This window comes from Xiphophorus hellerii, chromosome 7 (assembly GCF_003331165.1).
Source record: "Xiphophorus hellerii strain 12219 chromosome 7, Xiphophorus_hellerii-4.1, whole genome shotgun sequence".
NCBI lineage: Eukaryota > Metazoa > Chordata > Actinopteri > Cyprinodontiformes > Poeciliidae > Xiphophorus > Xiphophorus hellerii.
The window spans coordinates 11,106,213-11,123,068 of NC_045678.1; the positions used below are offsets into that span (position 1 = coordinate 11,106,213).

Consider the following 16,856-nt stretch of genomic DNA (forward strand, 5'->3'; position numbering starts at 1 on the left):
ATTGATTTATTGAACCTGTAAACAGTGACAGCGGACAGACATATTTGATTCCCAATAGGGGTTAAAGGAGCAGAGGAGCCTGTGGTTGTTTTCGTCCTCTGCATCTATTTATGGTCCAAATATTGACACAAGGCAGAGCACTGAGTATCACTAGATGTATTTAGTATTAAATTTACAAAAGTTAATCAGAAGAAATCTGGTGAGCTCTTTAATATCTTACAATTACAGTAAAAAAAAAAAAATTAAATGGACATGGTGAGGCAGAGGAGTGAAGTGTTTGCTTAAAATAGTCCAACTGGCTTGGCAATGATTTCCAGAACATACACAAATGCAAGGAACAAACTGAACTCTGTTTTATTTCTCTAGACAACTATTTTCAATGAATAAAAATCAAATTTTTTTTCAACATCTATTTTGCAGTACCTGCACAATACTTACAGCAGTTTTACTAAATATAGTCCTAATGAAACAAAAGAACATTCTTCATCATTTTTGAGAATCCATCTACGCAAATTTCATACATAAATATGGTCATTCTTTTAATGAGCAACCATTAAAGTTGATTACTACCAGAATTGCAAAGGCAAGAAATCAAATAAGTTAAACGTACCTGGCGGCATGTTGTAAGTTAAAATGTCTCCAGTATCAACGCAGCACAATTCAAAGAAATTCTAAAATAGACAAGAAATCAAGTATGTGGTAACTATTAATCAGAACAGGGGTTACAAAGCCGCTTCTAAGCCTCTTGGACTCCAGGGAACTAAAGTGAGAAGCTCAAGTACTGCATAAGCAGAAGGAAAATTATTAGAAAAGCAGCAGCAAAACCACCTCAAAACAATCGCAGAAAAAAAGATCTTGATATTTTTTTGGAGCACTCTGGTGAAATTCTGGAAGACACTGTCTCAGTCACATTTAAGGATCTCTGATGGGTCTTAAGTAAAACATGTACAGCAAACCTGTATTAAAATACTAAAATTCTCCACAGTGAGGTAAAAGACTCATTTAAACTTTTTGATGAGTTCTTAAAGGTAATTATTTTCGCCCAGGTAGACACAACCAGCTTCAGAAGACCCAAGCTATTATTGGTTTCTTATACATTCACCTATTTGCATCATATTTTTCTGCCTAATGTTACTCCAAATTATTTGCAGAAAATTTGCTTATTTGGGTTTGTTGTTTTTTCATGGCCCATATGTGAATTTTTTTATTTTATTTTTTTAAAAGCAACTTAGGAATCTGACACACTATTGGCTGATGCAGCCAATCCAGGAGTGGCCTGGATTGGCTGCTATACAAGCCAATCCTTGGTGGTGATTGGCTGCACCCCCAAGAGTGGACATAAGGGAGGAAGTTGATGTTAACTTCTGCGGTTGTGCCAAGATGGGCTCCACTGTACGCATTGATGTACATTAAGATACTGTATATTTGATGTTTGAATTGTTAAAATAGACAGTTAAGGATGTTTTAGATTAATCTAAAAAATTGAAGAATTTCATCTATTTGTTGGCCATTGTGGTCCTTATCTATCACAAATACCAAGGGGTCACCGTATCGGGTCTAGAGAGTGAATACTTTTTCACAAATGAATGAATGGCTTTTTTTCTGCAATAACTAAAATCCTTATTTGAAAGCTGCATTTTGTATTTACTCATCTGACATTAAAATGTCTGACAACAGAAAACACTGAAATGTGACTAAGCGGCAAAAACAGAAGAAATCTGTAGTACTTTCTTTTACACTGTGCTATGTGTTCAAAAGACGTCAAGTCGGCTTATCATTTGACTCCTGTTCTTCCACCCTTGTTAGTATTTTTAGCCAGCCATGCATTAGGTGACCTTTACACTTGGAGAAACATCCTTCTCTGCTGTTATGTCACTTAAAGGTCATCTGTCTCAGAGAGTTCTGTGTTTCACAGTAAGGTAGAGGAATGTGCTCAGAGAAACTTTTCAGACCACCTGTCGCTCTGTCGTCATCAACCCGACGTGATGCATCAGTGTACAACAAATATTTACAGCTCGGCCAGCACTTTGCCACCAACCTCAGGCTTGTGTTCGTAGATCTGATGCTGAGCAGAAAACGTGAGAAGACGAGGGCTGAGTTATTAATCACATTCATAAGTAAAAAAATATTTGAGCATTTCTGTCAGCAGAGCAGCCTTTTGAAATAAAGAGCGATATCAAAACTGGCAAGGCTCTTCTTCGAGCTGTTAAATCTTTCATCTCAAAAAGCATCTCATCTAATCTGCCGCTTGAAATCAATCCAGCTAAAATGATGAAGGAGATGCTGTCTTATTGCACTCAATAGTTTTAATTTTACTGCCATTTGGAAGAAGATTTTAATCCTTGCAGTATTCTTACATCAACTTTTACTATGGAACATTTCGCAAAGATTAACGAAACGAAGCTACAGACATTTACCTGGAGGGTAAGATGCATTCCTAACAAATTGGCGCATGTTAACAGGAGAATTACCTGCTTATGTAGTTGCTTTGATGGCCAAGTAGGATGCCTGATGATTAATCTGTGCAGTGTAACTCAAGTCTGTGGGTGTGAGAGAATACCAAGCATCGTTACATCTGCTCAGCCACCAACACTCTAAAAGTCTGATGTTATGACTTTTAGCACCTTCTAATTAAAGCTATACAAAGAAATGTGAAATGCAGAGAAGTTAAGCACCAAAAAAGTAATTAAAAATCATAAGTTTGGAGATACTGTATGATTATGGTTTACTCAATTTATTATTTGTACCTGCTTGATGTTACTTTAATGCCTACACAATTTCTTGTGCAGCTGTAAAGGAGCAACAAAAACAAAAAGCTTTGCCTGGGACGTTTGTGCAATGTTTCTTTATTGCAGTCTTCATGAAAACAAAACCTTTTGAGCAATGACAGCTCGGGGCCTCACTGTGCTTTGTGTTTAACAACACTGCTGCTGGAACACTGCAAAGATGCAACGTTTCCAACTTGAATGGGCAGTGGGAGTTGTCGTCAACTTTCTCTCATCGCTGTATTGATGTCCTGCAGCAATTTCCCTCGCCAGGGATTTTAGACCGGAGTGTCTCTCAGCAGAAATCCTGCACAGCCGCAGAGTTTTGCTTCAACATTAAAAAGAATCCCAGTGTAAAAATAACTGTATTTTCTGTTCATATTTTTTTTTTGTTTTAACAAGCCTCAGCAATTAAGCAAGGATCAGTGTAATTTTTCAGACTTTACATGAACGGTGAGAAAATGTGCACTTCACAATCCACGTTTTTGGATTTGCAACCAAATGAGCTAAGTTGAGGCACGTGGAGTTTATGGGACAAAAAGATCCTGTCCACTTTAGATTTATGGAACAACACTTACCTTGTCCTTTAATTTGAACTCTGCTTGTTAAGTTATAACTTATATTGCAAACATGTGATGTTCTGCATATGTGATGAGCAGAAATATCAACATGTCACCGAAAGGGAGATATTAAACATGTTAGCATTAGCTTAGCACTTCAGAACTGTTCAAACAGGGAGGAACGTATAATAGAACTGCAACAAAACCAAAGTTTTAATGCTTTGAAGTTTCCTTTTCTATTTACACTTGTTTTTATTTCCTTTTTTCTTGTTTTATTGCGAATATGTGTCAATTGTTTCTTCTCCATCCTTTCTTGACTTGTCAAGGAAGGACAAGTAGATGATGGAAAATATGAGTTGTTGCCTTGAAATGCATCTTCAAGTGTGACTCCATTTATTGTCTTTTTTATACAGTGTTTGTAAACATCTGCTTTCAACAATAAATACATTAAAATGAATCTAAATATTTTACTTTATCATCCTGACCCACTTTCCCTTGCAATAGAAGGTCATACGTGACCTTTGACCTGATTACGAAACCAAAAGAAAAGTGAATAAACTTAAGAAATAACATCACTTGCACTGAAATATATCAATAACCTTTCCATTCAAAACAACAACAACAACAAATATTATTTAAAAAACGCTCTGAGTCATCCAGGCATATGTCATTCAACATGCCGTGTTGTTTGCTCCATGAATTTGAAAAATATCAAAGAACGCAGAGAAGATACAGAAGGTTGTTACAAACGCATGAAGGATGGAAACACATGAGCACATTTCGTTGGAGGATTAGGACAGCCGCGCTTGACATCAAAAGAAAATAGAAATTATCCTTTTTAATATCAAAATAACTCCACAGATGCTTGCCAGCACCGACAGTCTAAGCTTCGCCTGAAGGATGTAGCTTCGGCCGAGCAACATGCACACGTTCTGCCAAATAGAAGGGAAAAAAAATCTCTGCCTCTCTGCGTAAGAACAGCAACGCTTTTATTAAACGTTGGAAACACGACAAACTCGAATGTTCCCATCAGCTTCCTTGGTAGAGTATATGTAAAAAAAAAAATAGATAAATACAGAAGCTTCTCGTTGAACTTGTTTGAAAATTAAAATATATCTGAACATACATTCGACCTAGTTGTCTAATCAGGCTGGAAACAACTTCAGCAGAGGAAGCAGACATCTGTCAGTGGAGGAAAACAGATGTTAGAGTTTTACCATCCTCTATTTCTACATCCCTTTCCTCACTTTTTATTTCCTCCACTATCCTTGTTCTGAACAAGAAATCTGTCAGAGCTCATGCACCAGCATCAACGTAAAGCACAGTCCATGCTTTAATTGCATTGTGCGGAAATCAAAACCCATTTAGTCTGATGTGAATGTTAACAGTAGAAAAAAAAAAAAAAACTACTCTAATTCACCGGTATGCTGCCAATGGCGATTGATATTGACTTAGCATGTCTTACGTAATATCTGTAGAGGAATCCGTCTCTCGCTGCGGTGTTTGTTAAACTCCTAGATAAAGGATTGTCAGACTGCCAGTGTACAGATGAGTAATATGGCACGGCTCAAAGCATGGAGGATGAAATCACCTGTGAATTGCTGTGTACAGAACATTTTTTCTCCCCCACCAGTCATTGCTTTGAATCAGATATGACACACAAAGACTTTTTTTTTTTTTTACTATTTTATCTTTACACCCCAGTCGTCTCTGAGCTTGTATCGACTTCTTGAAGGGTTGTTCTAAATTGAACCCTTGATTTTCGGATCCTTCAGGTTCTTTCCCATTTTTTGGCTTTAGATTGGGCCGGCTACCAAAAGCTTCTCTTGATTATTTTAAATATTGACAAAGATTACTTCTAGGTAATGAGAAAGGGAGAAAGAACTTGTCTTTGCTCGTTTGTTTAACCCTGAAGTCTTGAAAGTATTTTATATTCTTGTGTGTTTACAGTAGGAGCCGTATGGAGAATGCCAGTGTGACATTAATAAATGAAGACTGAATTATTTATTAGACTCAGGTTGAGCTATGAATGACGGATCTACAGCTCTGTTGTTGTTAAACACCCCTGTTAAAATGACGAGACTTCATTTCCAAACTTTTTCCACATTTAATGCAACATGTAACCTGTAATTTACAAAGGTACATCCACTGCAGGCAGGGCACCGAGTACAGCAAATGGAAAAGAACCAGAATCATATCTACATTTCAGTCAGAAACATATTTATCCTTGTACTGTTTTTTTGAGGGGGGGGTTTACCACAGCCAATCGATTTGCATCTTTGTGTGGAAACGTATCTCTAGAAATCTGTTCCACAAAAGTGGGGAAACTCAAACAAAACAGAGTAAATATTTTCTTTGATTGAAATAATAATACTACTTCTTTCTGTGAAAATGAAGTTCATTCAAGCTCTTTGAAAAGATCGGAGTAACACTGGTTGCCTCTGTTAGCTGAAATATTGGCAGTCAGCACTTAAAGGATCATTTTAAATCCATAAGTGACCCAAATATTTTCCTTTTTTTTGTTTCTATTTGATCCATTTCATTAAAAAAAAATACTTGGGCAATGTAACGTTCAATGTAAGATTGTGTTTCTCCATCAGGAACAAAAAGAAGAGTTTTTTATATCAAGTGAAGCAGTCTGAGCATTTGCTCGGGTTTTGAGGGATTAGAATGACTTATATGATCTCAGAAAGCCAAAAAGGATTATAAGAAATAAACCATTTATTTTATTCTACCCCTTACTCACATGAGGCTTCTCTAGATTACCTTAGATTACCATTCAGATAAGAAATTAAGCTGTTTGCTTTTGAGAATACTCACCAGCATATGATCTTAAAAATTTATTTAAATATTGTTGACAATTGCTGAACAGTTAGTTGATTGTTTTTTTTATCTATAAAACTAATGCAATATGAAGATAACCAAACATTGTGCCAACTGTACTGTGCCATGAAAAAAAGTCAAATACTTTTTGATGCCCACTGTATGTATTCATTTTATGTTTGTGACCATTTCCCTTTGTTTTTCGTTTAAATGTCATCGGGGACATTTCTGATGTGGCCCAACGCTGTAAAAGAAACAAAATGCCTGAGTTTAGGCACAAACCATTATTAATTCTTCAACCAAAGCGGTGCTGATGTTTACTTTTAAATCACTTTAAAGGACAAACTGGACGATTTAAAGACCAGAAAAGAACAGGAGTTGACTTATTGTTCCTTTCACAACAGAACAATAAGCTGTCAGTGCACTTACTCCTATAAAGTCGCCTCAAGGTGTTTTATGCTTCTCTCTAAACACTTTCTGTCCACAGCGACTCAGAAATACAAGTCTTACCTTATTTTTACGTCCTCGCCCTGCCAGTCATCAGTTGTCCAAAAGAAAGCTCAACTAGCTCACAAACACGTATTCTGGCGGAATTTAGCTTAAATTCTGAATTTTTTAAAATGTGAATCACAAACACTTTTGACATTATAAGCCTTAAAACTTTATGAACATTACACATTTTCTTTATCCTTTTCCCAAAGCAAAAGAAGAAAAATACATCTTAACCATTTAAAAAAAAATTTAAAAAAAATCCAACACAAACATCACTGATTAATTCAGGACTCATTGAGATCTCATAATAAAGTTGCAGCGCTCCTGAAAGAGCAACTTAATGTACCCTGATTGGTGCTGAAGTCCAGTAATTGGTCTTTAGGGCAGCAATCAAATATGAGAAGCATAAAGGGGAGTCTGCTGCTGCCAGGTGCTGCCTCACATGAATGAAAAAAATGAGCACGCCACTGAGCAAATAACACGCCGCTGATTGGCAATAACCCTCCGAATGCAGAGGAGACTCGACTGTGGGGCTTTGATGTGAGACGAGCAGCGGTGTATATGGGGAGGCTTTTACAGAAATGCATTGCTGCTGCAGGAAGGACATTTTCTTTTTGATGATCGTAATTTTCAAAAGGACTCAGCAGCCATGAAAGGTGGCAGGTTTAATGGCCGAGCGCGTGGATAGCATCTCGGCTCAGGTAATATCAGGACGCGTTACATTGATGTGGAGCCTGGTGATCGCAAATTGTGGCATTGGCAATCGTCCAGCAGGGCTGGGATGCACACGAGATGGATTTTAATGCAACATGTGCTTTTCCTGGTGTTAAAAAAAAATGTGCACTAAGTGAATTCAATTGTTTCATACTCTGCAAGACGTCATGTTTTTTGCTTCTTTATACAATGTTTTGCGGTCCCTACACAGTGCTCATGTGCAACTTTTTAAACTTCTATTTATTTGGATGCAACTCGTAAGCATCCATACACACTAGGCTGAATTTTAGATGCTGCTCTACATTTTAAGCCTCTTACTTTTCAACCTGAAACACATGATTAGCTTTGTTATTTTAAGAAAAATACTACGATAAGTAGACAATTTGATGTGGCAGTAGTGTACAACCTTCAAGATGAATGTTAAATAGATATGGTTTCAATTTCTTAAAAATAATATATAAATAATATTATACAACTTCAGGGCATTTAGTGGCCTAATTGGAAAAAGCAGCATCCAAAGATCAAAGAGCGTGCCAAAAACAATTTAGCCGCAGACTTTAAAGCAGCTTAAGGTCATAAAACATTTTCCAAGGCTTTGAAAATCTCTCAGATGACAGTTCAGTTTGTCGTTGGAAAATGGAAAGATTGCAGAGCAACTGCCAACCTGCCGAGACATGGCTGTCCACCTAAATTGCCATGCAGGGTAAGGAGAACATTAATCAGACATGTGTAGTCGTCACTCTACACATCTCACCTTTATGGAAAAATGACAGGGAGTTTTCCACTGTTGAAATAAAGCCATTTGAATTCCTGTTTACTTTACACTGGTCCATAAGCCATATAGGGGAGGATCTGGGATTTTGCTGTGTGCTGGTTCACCAGGACTGTACATCACCCTAAAAACACATTATCCGCACCTTAAAACTTAGCGGAGGCAACATCATGCTGGGGTATGTCATGTCTTCAGCAGGGACATTAAAGCTGGTCAGGAAAAACTGTGAAATACTGAAGGCTGGAAGAGAGGTTTACCCAAAACATAACCCAAGAGCAAGACTTAAATTTGTATGAGAATCTGCAACAAGCACATGATGGATGGACGGACGGACGGACGGACGGACGGACGGACGGACGGACGGACGGACGGACGGGAGGGAGGGAGGGAGGGAGGGAGGGAGGGAGGGAGGGAGGGAGGAAGGAAGGAAGGAAGGAAGGAAGGAAGGAAGGAAGGAAGGAAGGAAGGAAGGAAGGAAGGAAGGAAGGAAGGAAGGAAGGAAGGAAGGTATGTTTTAGTTTCCAAGTCACGCTTCTTAATATAGTTTAGAAATAAATGCAGTGTCTGTGTCGCAATTCAACATTTACTTCGTGGGTGATTTATCACTGCAGTACGGCAACGGGGGGCATTTTTAAATAAAGTCATTTTGGTGTCTCTTGTTAAAGTAGTTTCTTGAGAATTTAGATAAATAAACAATTATATGAGCAGAAAAAAGTAAAAAAGACCTAAATAAACTGATCAAGTTTAAAATGCTATGCAGTTGCCACACAATGACATCGCAGATATACTATGCTTCACTAAATTCTCCAATTTTATTTTATTGACAGAACTGATGAATGAACAAGAACTAGCTAATGTTGTGACGGGGAATTTAGTACAGAATGTTTAGATGGTGGATTATGAATCTAAAACAAATATGTAATCTTAACCATTATAAGCAAAATTAGAAGTAGTTCTTATTCAGGGTGACCTTACATAATGTATTCATGCTAGCCACCATAAGTCCTTCCCTTTGTGTTTGGGAGATTCTGGGTTTTGGACTTACCTTAGTTAGCTACTCACACAGGGGAGTATCCTGGATCCTGATTATTATAGCAAATCTTTAGTGTATGATTTATATAAAGCTTTGAGAAATGCACTTGACCTTTTCTAACAATCTCTTTGAACAACTCTCAGTTCTATCAGGCCAATTATGTCACCAAGTCTGTGGATTTGGTAACATTTGTCAAGAGAGGTCACACCTACTGCGAGTGAGTCCAAAGATGCTATGCAGACATAAAGATTTCATCACACAATCACACAGACTTTACTTGTTTCTTCCTTTTTCTTCCCGTTTCATAATCAGTGAGTAATGTTCAGTCATGATTGTTGCTTGAGATTTATTCTCCTTTCAATAAAATTACAGCCAACATGCATGAATCTAAGGAGCTATGGGAAACATGCTCTATGGCTGAAATACTAAGCAAGTGCTGTGGGACTGAATTTGCATGTGCTGCAACAGCTTGAACAATTTGTTCAGTTGTGAATGATAGTTCCCTGCACATGTTCAATTGGGTCCCAATCCGCAGTCTCAGAAGAGACAAGTGTCACAGCGGCTGAGGTGCTGGTAATATTTCATGAGTAAACATGGGCATGAGTCAGTTGTTTGCACCCAGAAATCGATGATGGACTGGTGACTAATCCAGGGTGTTTCCAAGGAATAAATGTCATGTAAAAGAAGCCAGTTCTAATAAATGGCAATGTTGTCCATTGTCTTGTGCATCTCTGATGCAAAAAAAAAAGAATTAAAACTAGTTATTTATTTTTGAAGCATAAACATTTCTCAATGTAATACCTAGATTTTGTATAGGAAAATGTTGTGAGAATATAACTTATAATGTGCTTCTTGTAAACCAACATCTCTACTCTAACTATGTGTCTATTAGCTCTCCGAGAGTGATTTTGACTTGTTTTTCAGGGTGGACCATTTGTAAATAAATGGTTTCAGAGAAATGCAAAAATAAGAACTGGGTGAACAAGTTTTTTATTTTAGATTTTCCTCTAAGTCCACAGGATCGCAACTTCTATACAGACTCAAATATATCAATGAATCCTCAGTAATATTTCATTAAATGTTTCTCAGCAAATTGCAACTCAAGCTCTTCTGTTGGAACACCCAGTTTCAAAGCACCAGACCCAACATATCAGACTTAAGTGAAAAAAATGTCTTCAGGAAGAGTTTAGGACCCACAAAATCCCCAACTTACCATGAATGGAAAATTACTACACCACCAGTGTCACTGTCTAATGAAACCAGTTTCACATTGCCATGGTGTGAGTGTGTGCCAATCAAGAAAGAAGACTCTGCTCCAAACTCAACTCTTTCAAGCTAGATTGAAATTTGCAGGCACCAACAAGGACATGGCAAATGTCTTCTCTGGAAAGTCATTTGGATGATTTTGCCACAATGACACAAGGCATGTTTGAAGGAGTCAGTGGGAGGCTTTCGGACTACAGAGCGCTGTACAGTCACTCTTCTTTTAGAGCTGTACCAGCTCTAAAATAAGTTGTACCAGCTCTTCTTTTACAAATTTTGAATTATGAAATTACCTAAGAGTATAATGAATTTGACCTAAAATAAGGCTAAACCAGTACTGAGCTGCTGAATCTCACTAAATAAATTTTAGTAGAGAAACCCGCTGTGACCATTGAGATGCCGGCCACATTGCTTTTATCAAATGTGCAAAACATAAATTTAGAATGAAAATACAGAGTAGAGATTAAAAATGTGATACTTGTTTAAGGTAAATATGACTGAATTCACACAATTTCTACATGGTGGCTGAAGAAGACCTAAGGTCTTTTTAAATGATTTAGCCAAAAGATCATCTCTGCCGAGCCCCAAAGAGGGCCTGTTGTTTGTTTTCTAATCCCAGCCACATTGTGAAGGTGTAACAATCCATTTTCTGAGTCCGTTTCAAGCGAGAGCTGGCTGTACTCTGGCCAGTCACTGACTCTCCATTCAGCCACAATTCCTGGCAGACGGCACCCTCCTATTTGTGTGCAGCTGGACCCTTTCATTATTTACACTTGAAATGATAATGGCGTCATGTGTGCGCAGCTGCATTATTTGCATCCACACGCCACGCTGCTGAATTCGCGTGACAAAACAGGAGCGGCACATCCTCCTGCAATATTTAAACGCCAACGACATTCAGATGTGGAGGCTTTCTTCTCGTGAGGTTGAAAAGAAAACAGAGTACATCCAAGAAGCCAAACATGAAAGGGAGGAAAATGTTCAACGTTAGGCCTTTAGGGTTTCGAAAAGTGAAACAAATTTCCCCAGTGCCTTTCAGGGTATGTCTCTCTTTTTGAGACTGACTCTTTGATTCCCTGTGGAGTAGGGGTTTGAAATGCAGGGGGCATGGAGTGGCAAAATGCCACTAATGTTAACAGATAGTGCAGATTATAAGAGGAACATGATTGGCAAAGAGCTTGGAGTACAAGAGAAGAAGGCTTTATTTAGGTCTGAACACTGTAACAAATATAGCCAACATTCCACGTATACATTTACGGTCACTGCAGTGGTAGAAACTGCTAGAAGACACTACAAAACCTGGGCAAACAAGTCAGCCCTGAATGTACATTGACACTGAATATTAATCTTCGCTTGTCAGCTCCTTGATATCAATCAGTTAAATCAGCTGGGACTATATGGCGATGTAGACGATGGCGGTTGCTTGTGCCATGCCACGCAGCACAAACACCGGGGCGCCTCCAGAAAGTTTTCAAAAGATGGCAGGGATGGTTGCATGTCATTTCTTCCAACTCCTTGCCAAGTATCAAGTCTTTAAGGAGCAGGTCTGAGTCAGGTCTCAGGTTACTGAGCGCTAAGACAAAATCCTATGGGGCCAAGTCCAAATTAAGTCTTGAGTTCACGAGAGGCAAGTCCAAATAACGTCTTAAGCTACTAAGGACTAAGTCTAAGTTAAGAGTCGTTGTTTTTCAGGAGCAATTTCAAAGTACTGTCTGATCTTGAGGGACAAGTCCAAGTCAAGCCTCAAGGGTTAATGATTAGAGGAAGTTCCCCACGCAACAATCCACGTCACAGCTGTCCTGAGTTCAATACCTGGTCATTGGGTGCATGGCTACCCGTTTCTCTCTGGCCTCTTTCCCATCTTCTGTCAACAAAGGCCACTAATACCACAAAAAAAATCCATGTCTCAAATCTTTTGCCATAAGTCTAATCTCATTAACATTTAAGTCCAAGTCAAGTTGTCAAATCAAGGTCTCAAGTTACTTGCGTCAAGTCCAAGACGAATCTTAATTATCCATTGACTCATTCAACATTTTCACATCAGCTGCATCTCATCTAATTGAACACACAAACATTTGTAATCTTTACATTTTTGAGAAGATTCAATTCAACATGTAAGAAAAAATATTAAATACTGCTGTATTATTTATATTAAAAAAATGAAAATGGTAACATATTTACCTGGCTAATAATATAAATATGCAGTTATGTTCTATGAAAAATAGCAGAGAAAGATTAACATGAATTAACGTTGAATTTCTGCACTAAATAAGTTAATACCTGTTGCTTAATACCCTTGCTTTGAAATGCTCTAGCTCTTTATGGTCTGTTATGTTGAGTTTGGAGGATTTTCTTCTTACTTTGAGTGGGATGATTTAAAAAAAATTATTAGGAAACCCTCTTAAAAGCTTTGCTGGCAGGTCTAAACCATGGTCTCCGATTTACGGAACAAATAAAAAAAAAGAGAGATTTGTTCATTTCTGTTTAAATGTAACAACTTGTGCTTTTCGTTTTGAAGAATCAGAAGTGCCTTTGTCATTTCTAAGTTAAGGTCTGAAATCATGTCACAGACTTTAGGTGAGAAACTAAATACCCACATGTTGTTTGGACACTGGAAAATGAACATTTTTAAGGATAACCACTCGCCCCCCTCCCTTACTTTGGAGGCGCAACTACTCATGTGATGCTCAATTAACAAATTCAAATTGATTTTCTCGGTTAAATTCAGTTAGAACCGTCTCTAGAATCTGTTTCCGAGTCGAGTTACCAGTTTTCTCTCTGCCACTCGCTCCCTACAATTCAGAACAAGAACTTTTGAAAAGACAGTCCTTTCCAGATTTTGTTTTGCTATGTACATTTTTACATCGAAATGGCACGAATGAGCTTATTCCCGACAGAAGACATATTCGGTGTAGCTTGTCCAGATCTTGTCCTCGTTTGGATCGTTGCTGGTGTAGGCGCAGGTACCCGTAGAGCTGCAGGCCACCATGTGAAAGCCCGCCTCTGTCAGCTTGTCAAACGCCTGCTCCAGAAAATTATACTTCAGGTAGTAGCGGGAGGTGTACCTCTCCGGGGGCCTGTCCGGGTCCCTGCTCTCGTTCAGCGTCTCTCCGAATACCTCTTTGGCCAGAGAGGTCTTGCCGCACACGGTGATGCGCGCCACCCTCCGGAACTTGGCGTCGGTCTGGATGTCCCTACCGATCGTGTAGGAGCCGCGGTATCCTATGGTGATGTACCCGGACTTTCTGGAGTCCAGAGACGGTGAGCGCATGGCCCCACTGGCGGACAGGGCGCGCAACGGCTCCCCGGAGGAGGAGCAGCACTGCGCGCCGTCCTCCGTGTCGCTCTGGCTGATCTCCTCGCTGATCGAGTTGTCCTTACTCACCCGCGGGCGGAGGCGCTTAGCCAGGTCCCGCAGCAAGAAAAAGTCAGCCTCCCTCTGCAGGCGGCTCTTCTCCGGGAAGTAGTCCGGAAGGACCAAGTTCAGGTCTCTCAGGTAGTCGAGGATGTATCGGAACAAGAAGCCGTCCCTGTCCAAGAAGAAGCGTCCCTTGCTGTCTCTCGCCAGCTCCTTGGGGGACTTCTTGCTGAACATGTTCCACAGGAGCGAGTCCGGCACGGCGATCAGAGTTTTGTGCCTGGTCACGTACACCTGCCCGCCGACGTTCAGCTCGATGATCTCTGAAAACGGGGAGCCCGAGTCCCCGCAGCAGGACGCGGCGCGCTCCGTGTCGGCCAGTGCCATGTTCTCCGAGCCGCTCTGCGCTGCAGCAGGAGGATCAGTGGGAAGGAACAACGAGGTGCCAGCGGTGGCAGCCTGCTTATGAAGACTGGGCTTACCATGTGCGTGTGTGCGCGTACTCACAGGGGTGACTGATAAATTAACATTTAACTGTTGAGATGCTGCTGTGAGGGGCGTCTCTGCAGCTCCTACTCCCGTTTTCTTGCTCGCCTCTCACACGCAAATACAAATACGGACAGACAAGGATGGAGAGGAGAGGATGAACGCAAATGATATCCTCAGGTTTCAGGGGCGTTACCTCAGAGAGACATGGAGGGGCATTTCCCACCCCTTAAATTTTAAATAGAACATCACCAAAAAAAAGTTCATTTATTTCGGTAATTCAGTTATAAAAATTCAAAGTGGTGGATTTCAAGCGTGTACTAGCTGATAAGTCAAAGTCTTATCTTCAGAAAAGTCATTTTCTCATATAAACTGGCTGTTCACACACAGGGAGCTGTTTCCACATGTTAACAGAAGGTTAAGTGCAAGGAGAAACTCCTTCCACATGACAACCAGAAAAAAATTCTGAAGCAAATATTGCATTCGAGAGTTTATGGACAAATCAAATCGCATGCACTGCAGCTTGACTCAACTTCAACGTCAGGGGTCATCTTATCTGACTGAGGAGGGAAAGATGGCATTACTGCTCGGTGCTGCGAAGTCCTCTTTTTAGCTGAAAATAAATGTTGCATTTATGAACATCCCACAGTCTGGAGGGAGTGGGGAACAGAAAGTCACAGGAGGCCTAGAGTGAAGTTTCCATCATATCCAACGTCAGTGCAGATGATGGTGATTGGATGCAGTGTAAAACAGGGACATATTTTAGGTTGATTTCTAAAGCAAAAAAAAAAAATTTTTTAAATGTATTGCTTTTACGGATTACTGTAATTTTCTGAGAAACCGAATTTTAGGTTTTCTGTATCTGTAAGCCATACTTATCAAAGTTAGAGGGAAAATGTATTAATTACACCACTATAACTTTCATTTTTTTAACTAAATAAGTTCAATAAATTAATTTTCAATCTGTATATGGATAATATACCTTAATATAAATTTGAGAAAGGAGAGAACAAGATCAAAGAAGTTGCTCTTAGATGTTTTTTTTAATTATTATTTTTATTTTATTTTATTTTTTGAATGCCTACTGTATGCATTTTTCGATCTTAACATTTTGTCTGTCACTCGCTCATGGCTTCACCCTTTCCCCTCCTTAAGTATCACAACGTGAAACTCTTAAACCCTCTCAAGGCTCATTATGGTTCTTGATTATCGGAATAATCCAAGAAATGTCCAGAAACATTCCAACTGATATTTGTTACTCTCAGGCAACGGACATGAAACATGGAAAGAGCGACACCTATCGTCCTGGAGATGGAAATGCAGCCACTGAACACAAATCCTGTCCTTATTGAGTGGAGAAGCAAAATCAGGCAATGAGGGGAGGGCTTTCATCTTAGTAACAGCAAAAAATATTATTATTATATATACCTATTATCTACGATATATATAATTTATTTGCATACAGTGATTTTTTTCCTGTTCATAATTGGTTATTGCAAAATACTTGAACACATTTTACGTTTCTTAATCTAAGAATGACTAGTTATATAGTCAAAAAATTCATGTCCCTTGTCTTTGTTTCCTGTGGCAACAGCTGCAGTTTCAAGTCAGGGGTGCCGTATAGGGGGGAAAAGTTATGACAATTCTAAGGACCCCTGGCCAACATATTTATATATATATATATATATATATTTGTTAAAACTGTCATTATGTTGTGACAGTAAGGTATGAGAGATAATCTATGAAAAATCTATTTCATCTGCTTTCTCGTTATCAGTATTGGACCAAAGAAAGAAAGGCGGTTGCAAGCCTTTAAAAGCTGCGTGGGGGGGGGGGCCCAATTTAAGTTTTTGTCAGGGGGCCCAAGATTCCTGGCAGTGCCCCTGTTTCAAGTTGCACAATATGCTCAAATAAAGGCATTTAAATGGTCAGAATCAGACCTTTTATAGATAGTAGAAGTGTAGTTTCCCTGGGATAGGGAGAAAAGAAGAATGCATAACATGCCAGTGAATTTGTTCTGCAAAGTTATATTTAACGTGAGACTGGAAAAGGAAATGCATAAGATTTAGCTGAGGTTTGAAACCAGAGGAAGTCTTTGAGGAAGTTGGGGACTGGATTGCTCGAAAGCGAAATAAAAATTCCTGTTATCAGAGGACTGATGGCATGCTATCGCCAAACTGAATTTTCTTAGATGTATTCAAGGCATAAAGGTAATAAATGATCATCTAAACAGACCTTGGTTAGTCATTGTGAAAAATTCTATTTAGGACTCTTGTATAAAGATGGGGATAGAATGAAACCACAAAGCCAGCCTTAAACAAAATATGTTTAGAAGAAAAATTAAAATGAGAAAATTTAAAATGTTGCGGTGTACTTGCGTTGCAACTCAGCAAGAGTATAATACCAGTAAAGAAAATATAAATAATACTTCTTGGAAATCTTCACAGGAGGCTGAGTGTTGCTGTTTTGAAACCATAACTTGTCATTTTTAAAGTTGCGTAATTTTCCTGTGCTTGATGTTAATTACACAGAGTGCAGAAAATATTCATACACCCTATTCATTAACGTCACATAACAAAAAATTTTAAGA

General features: G+C 39.0%; 1 protein-coding gene across 1 annotated transcript; it reads right to left on the minus strand.

Annotated features, from left to right (window-relative positions):
- Positions 1-11,600: 11,600 nt before the first annotated feature.
- kctd12.1 (potassium channel tetramerisation domain containing 12.1) lies at positions 11,601-15,666 on the minus strand. The gene has a single exon (XM_032568732.1). It carries the CDS (start codon positions 14,165-14,167, stop codon positions 13,307-13,309), a length of 861 nt encoding a protein of 286 aa, XP_032424623.1. The 5' UTR covers positions 14,168-15,666; the 3' UTR covers positions 11,601-13,306.
- Positions 15,667-16,856: the final 1,190 nt, after the last annotated feature.